The 6618-nt window shown below is 42.7% G+C and overlaps 1 protein-coding gene across 1 annotated transcript; it reads left to right on the forward strand.

Moving 5' to 3' along the window:
* Positions 1–349: 349 nt before the first annotated feature.
* Positions 350–6349, forward strand: Enc1 (ectodermal-neural cortex 1). The gene is made up of 2 exons (XM_026404113.2): positions 350–2139; positions 6268–6349. Exon 1 carries the CDS (start codon positions 350–352, stop codon positions 2117–2119), a length of 1770 nt encoding a protein of 589 aa, XP_026259898.1. The 3' UTR covers positions 2120–2139; positions 6268–6349.
* Positions 6350–6618: the final 269 nt, after the last annotated feature.

Genomic DNA, 6618 nt, shown 5'->3' on the forward strand with positions numbered 1-6618 from the left:
GCTGACTTACATTCTCAAGGACTTCAATATCCTTGAAGTTGGCAATCAGGTTTTCCAAGATGAACCTGCTTGTAGGCAGTGAATTTTTTTTTTTTTTTTTAAACAGTGTATAGTTTAAACAGCTCAATAGGATGACAGTGAATTCCTTTCCTTTCCTTCCAGGTAGTTGTCTCTGGCTTTGTTTTGGAATGGCTATACCTTTATTCAGAATGGCAGCAGGGTTAACAACAAAGTGTTGTTTTCTTTGTCCAAAACAATTGTTGCTTTTGGTCTGCTGCTGGGAACATCAGGAACATGTTGTTCAATGATTTTGTTTTTGTTTTGTTTTGTTTTTAGGAGTGGAAACAAAATGTCAGTCAGCGTTCATGAGAACCGCAAGTCCAGGGCCAGCAGCGGGTCCATTAACATCTATCTGTTTCATAAGTCTTCCTATGCTGACAGTGTCCTCACTCACCTGAACCTTTTACGTCAGCAGCGTCTCTTTACCGATGTCCTTCTCCATGCAGGAAACAGGACTTTTCCTTGTCACCGGGCAGTGCTGGCTGCATGTAGCCGCTACTTTGAGGCCATGTTCAGTGGTGGCCTGAAAGAGAGCCAGGATAGTGAGGTCAACTTTGACAATTCCATCCACCCTGAAGTCTTGGAGCTGCTTCTTGATTATGCATACTCCTCCCGGGTGATCATCAATGAAGAAAATGCAGAATCGCTCCTGGAAGCTGGCGATATGCTGGAGTTTCAAGATATCCGGGATGCATGTGCTGAATTCCTGGAAAAGAACCTGCATCCCACCAACTGCCTGGGCATGCTGCTGCTGTCCGATGCGCACCAGTGCACCAAGCTGTATGAACTATCCTGGAGAATGTGTCTCAGCAACTTCCAGACCATCAGGAAGAATGAAGATTTCCTTCAGCTGCCCCAGGACATGGTAGTACAGCTCTTGTCCAGCGAAGAGCTCGAGACTGAAGATGAAAGGCTCGTATATGAGTCTGCAATTAACTGGATCAGTTACGACCTGAAAAAGCGCTATTGCTACCTCCCAGAGCTGTTGCAGACGGTGAGGCTGGCACTCTTGCCAGCCATCTACCTCATGGAGAACGTAGCCATGGAAGAACTCATCACCAAGCAGAGGAAGAGTAAGGAGATCGTGGAAGAGGCCATCAGGTGCAAACTGAAAATCCTGCAGAATGATGGCGTGGTGACCAGCCTCTGTGCCCGGCCTCGGAAAACTGGCCATGCCCTCTTCCTCCTGGGAGGACAGACTTTCATGTGTGACAAGCTATATCTGGTAGATCAGAAAGCCAAACAAATCATTCCCAAGGCCGACATTCCCAGCCCTAGAAAAGAGTTCAGTGCATGTGCGATTGGCTGCAAAGTGTACATTACTGGAGGGCGGGGGTCTGAAAATGGTGTCTCAAAAGATGTCTGGGTTTATGATACCCTGCATGAGGAATGGTCCAAAGCTGCCCCCATGCTGGTGGCCAGGTTTGGCCATGGCTCTGCTGAACTGAAGCACTGCCTGTATGTGGTTGGGGGGCACACGGCTGCAACTGGCTGCCTCCCAGCCTCCCCCTCAGTCTCTCTAAAGCAAGTCGAACACTATGACCCCACAACCAACAAATGGACCATGGTAGCACCACTTCGAGAAGGCGTTAGCAATGCCGCCGTAGTGAGTGCCAAGCTCAAATTGTTTGCTTTCGGAGGTACCAGTGTCAGTCATGACAAGCTCCCCAAGGTTCAGTGTTATGATCAGTGTGAAAATAGGTGGACGGTACCGGCCACCTGTCCCCAGCCCTGGCGTTACACAGCAGCAGCTGTGCTGGGGAACCAGATTTTTATTATGGGGGGAGATACAGAGTTCTCTGCCTGCTCTGCTTATAAATTCAATAGTGAAACTTACCAGTGGACCAAGGTGGGAGACGTGACGGCAAAGCGCATGAGCTGCCATGCTGTGGCCTCCGGAAACAAACTCTATGTAGTTGGAGGATACTTTGGCATTCAGCGATGCAAGACTTTGGACTGTTACGATCCAACTTTAGACGTGTGGAACAGTATAACCACAGTCCCATACTCACTGATTCCTACTGCGTTTGTCAGCACCTGGAAACATCTGCCTTCTTAAACATCCTAAATAAGCATGAGGTAAGACAAAAGTTCAGCTGGAGATGTGTACATTTAATTAGGTTAGTTGTCTAAGTTCAGAGTATGGAGTCAGACACAATCCATGTAACCTATATTGAAGTACTATAGAAAACTATTAAAATGAAAGATTTTGCACCTCCAGAACTTAAACACCTGAGTTGATCACAGCCTTGACTCCCTATAACATAAGTCAGTGGTTCTCAGCCTTCGCTGAGCCTGCGAATCTTCTAAAGAGCTTTTCACAAACTGTGGGTCCCAGAAACATTGTTTCTTCTGGTCTGGGGTGAGACCTAGGCATCGGTATTTTTAGAAAGTTTTCTCCTTTGCTAATATTCCACCAGGTTGGGAACACTTGACCAGCTAGTGTTTACTGAGGCCTTGCTTTGTGCTGTGTGTTTCAAATGAATCATCCCATTTGACCCCACAGCAACCCTATGGGATATTATTACTAGCCTCATGTCTAGAGGAAAAAACCTGATTCCTGCAGAAGCTAAGTAAGTTGCCCAAAGTCTAATAAGTGGAAGCGTTGGTCAAGAATTAATCCAGGGCCTGGAGTTGTAGCTCAGTGCTTGAGCGCTTGCCTCACATGTGTGAAGCACTGGGTTTGATCCTCAGCACCACATAAAAATAAATAAATAAAGATATTGTATCCATCTACAACTAAAAAAAAATGTTAAAAAGAAAAAGAAATTAACCCAGGCAGTCTGACTTCAGAGCCCAAGTGTTTGTATATTATGACAAACTGCCATTTAATAAACCTGAGCTTCACGTTAGTGTCATCCCAGAAGATACTTGGTTGATATTCAAATTCCACTCCCTCAAACCCATTCTGGACTGAGTAGGGTTAAAGAAAATGCATTTCTCAAATTTGTTCCTTGTTTATTCTCTCCAGAATGATTTATTGGCATATTTAAAACTTTTCCTCAAAGTAGAGCCCCACCTTGAGGGTATGTATTAACTTCATAAGGGAATCTAGGTTTGTCCTTGGGAAAGGTTGGTTGCACCTACATTGTACAATGATGTTTGATGTGCAGATACACCCAGCTACCTAAACTGCCCCTAACTATATCTTTTCAGAGTTAATCAGTCAGACTGACCCTATTGTTGAGGCTAACAAAAGTTTTGTTCTGTGTCATATATCTGAGTACATAATGGTTGTCTTGTGTACTTAAGAGTATATTATTCTCTTGGCTCCCATAATTAATAGGCCCCACACAGCTCAATGTTCGAAAAGCTCATGGTTGCTCTGCAGCTAAGCATTCTTAGGGTTGGCCCCAGGAATGGCTTATGCACAAAGCACACAGAACTTGTTAATTTGTTTTGGTGATTCATGGGCTTATTACTAATAACAAGAGGGGAAGATAACCGATTTGGAGAAACTACAAGGAAAATGTAACTCATTACTTTGCAGTTTGGGGCTCTGTTTTCTCTAGCATGTTCTGTACCTTTGAAGGGGACTTCAAAGGGAAAAAAGGGAATCTAACGGTAGTTGTAAGCTAAACAAGGAGGGGTTTCATCTTGTTTTTTTTTTTCTTTCCCCATTTCTTACAGCTCACTTACAGACACCATTAAAATTGGCCTCACTTTCACATTTTATCTTTCTATTTTTTTTCCCCCAATTCTTCAGTTATCTCCTCCAGCCTATTACAGTTAACAGGGCTCCTGGTAATGCCTTGTTTCTCTGAAATGAAAGTCTTTGAAAGGAGCAGGAACAATCAGAAAGCTCCTCTGGGCAGCACTGGGGCTAATGGCATCCCATACCAAACTGGTTTTTGTAGCCTTGCTGGCATCTCAGTAATCCTGAACAAACAAATGCTCTGCAAGAGGTTATTTCATTTGAGATATGAATGCATGACTCAACTCTCAAGCAGGTTTAAAGAACCTCCTAGGCAAAAGCATCAATTAATAGCCCTAAAACTAGGTGTTAGTCCAGAACTGGCTGTATTTGTACAAAATTCCCTGTTGTTGTGGAGGTAATTGGTGGACTGGCTAGCATCCTTAGAGCAAGGTATGGAAACTGAGGCAGAAAGAACCACATGTGGTTCTAGTCCTAGTTTTAAGTTTTAGATCTTTGTGGACTTAAGATTGCTTCTCTGTCAAATCAGTGGTTTGAGACTATAATTCCCTAAGACCTGTCCCGGTTCAAACTTGGATGAATTGACAACAGGGATACCTAGGACAGTGCCTGGCAGATATTAAGTGTTCTGTACTCTTAGTTTTCTTTTTTCTCTTCAATTTAGACCTTGCTCTGTGATCCAGCAGTGGGGTCAGCTCCGTGTGTGTGTGTTTTGGGAAAATCAGGTTTCTTTGACTGTTATCTGTTTCTGATCTTTATTCTTCATATTTGGTTCCTCCTTTTTCAGCCCAGAGTGAATATGTTGGCAAACATTTGAACTCAGTCTGTCCTGGGTATCCAAACTTAAGCACATGCTTCCGGGCCCTGGAAAACAGAGCAAATAAAATGCAGGGTTATACGTGAAACAACATCCTCTTCACCCTTGGTGCCACCAGTGAGACAAGCACATAAAAACTGAATTTGACAGGGCCAGGTTTGCTGCTTTTACAAGGTGTCAGAAGTGCCTGATCAAAGCCACTCTTTCAGTTTCCGACAGGGAGAATGTAGACTTAAATTTCTAAACTTTATGACACACAAGATAGTGTTAAGATGTTTTAGCTGGATGGAGTGATTTAAAGGAGTGCTCAGTAGGTATCCTCGGAACTGCTGAAGCCCTCATCCCTCTGCTCTCCAAATGTAGGTGCTAAGTGAATTAATCCAGTGTTAACAAAAACCTTCCTTAGACTAAAAGCTCATCCACCAAGGAGGTTTGAACTGTCTCCTGCTGCTTTGTCAGTGGGTGGGAGGGACAAAAAGGAAATTACTTTGATTATCCTCTATTTTCATGGTGCCTCCTGGCCCCAACCTGACAGCACTTGAACTTCCATTTGCTTTGTTTCTTCTTAGATTTTCATGGAGGGTGGGCTGGGTATTGTGTGTGTGTGGGGGGAACTTTTTCTATTTTTCTGTGCTAGTATTCAATGTCTTGAAATTTTATATTATTACAAGATACATTCTTTTGGTTTAATGTGGATATACAGGTTAAAAGGAGGTGGGGGGAGGGGTATGACACTGTAGTCTAAGGAATGCCTTGAAGGCTTGGATCACTGTTAGGAAACAGCCAAAAGAAACAACTATCAGATGAATCAGACTTCTGAACACACAAAAGCAAAGCGAGAAGGATTTAATGCAGTTAATGAGCAGTCCCTCCAGAATTCCCTTGGTCTGTACTTAAGAGTTATAGTAATAGGAATACAGATTCCTAAACTAGTCTGGAAGTGTGCTTTATGAACAGATAGGGTGAGTCTTTTAGAAAGCCCTTTGCAAAACTTAAAACTTCCCTGTATGAAATAAATGGGCAGGGTGAGTAGTGAGAGGAGATGCTAGCTCCTATGAAATATGCAGACTTCATGGTTTTGGTAATTTGAGTTTATGTTCATACTTGATGTTGGTGGATTCTCTTCATAATAGAACCCGCATTCTGTGCTGCCATGAATCCTTAAATAAGAGGATTAATATGTCTGTCTTCTATATGGTGGATAAATTTAATTTGGAATCCTTTATGGTAAATGGGCCAAGGAGGGTTTGCATAGGAATCTCCTTCTGATACCCAAGTGATCACTTTACAGTGGCTTTTTTTTAAATCAGAAATTTTAAGATTATTGGAAACAGGATGGCAACTTAGATATCCGATAGATAGATAGATAGATAGATATCTAAGTTGCCATCCTGTTTCCAATATCCAGTAGATAGATAGATATGTATCTATCTATGTATCTCCATCACATCATCTAGATAGATAGATAATAGCACAGAAGTGAGGGTCCTATATTGGATACTGTCAGGCCAGCCATTTGAGAGTGCATGCATACACACATACACCTCAAGGTAAGTACTTTCTGATATCTTTGCATAGTTCCTACTGAATGTACAGTTAAGAAGCAACATTGCCCAGCTGTGTCCCAAGTTTAGTTTTTAAAAATTTCATGGCTACTAACAAAAATCATAAAACTATAGCATCACACAGATCTTTCATGCCTTTTTTGTTTTGTTTTCTTTTCCTCCTATTTTAGCTCCCTCCATCACTCAGTGTGACAATAGGAGATTTCTACTTTGGAGCTGCCAAGTTTAATGAAGAGAAAGAACAAAAGGAGGAGAAGTTGCTGTAAGACTCGAATAACATCCACTGCACCTTGTCAATGCTCTAACTGGACATGAAGGAAAAGGGTGAGGGAGGGGGTGGGATTCTCAGTGCAAGTAGCACATGGTTTAAATATGAATGACTGAACCTGTGATCTAGTCCTTGTCCTGTAATTGTGGATTAATGTCAGCGTTAATCAGCCCCTGAAAGGGAGAGAAAAGCTGGACCTTTTCCCTTGCTGTACCACATTCAGCATTTGATTCCATGGGCTCCGCCATTTATG

Source organism: Urocitellus parryii, chromosome 1, assembly GCF_045843805.1.
Source record: "Urocitellus parryii isolate mUroPar1 chromosome 1, mUroPar1.hap1, whole genome shotgun sequence".
Lineage (NCBI taxonomy): Eukaryota > Metazoa > Chordata > Mammalia > Rodentia > Sciuridae > Urocitellus > Urocitellus parryii.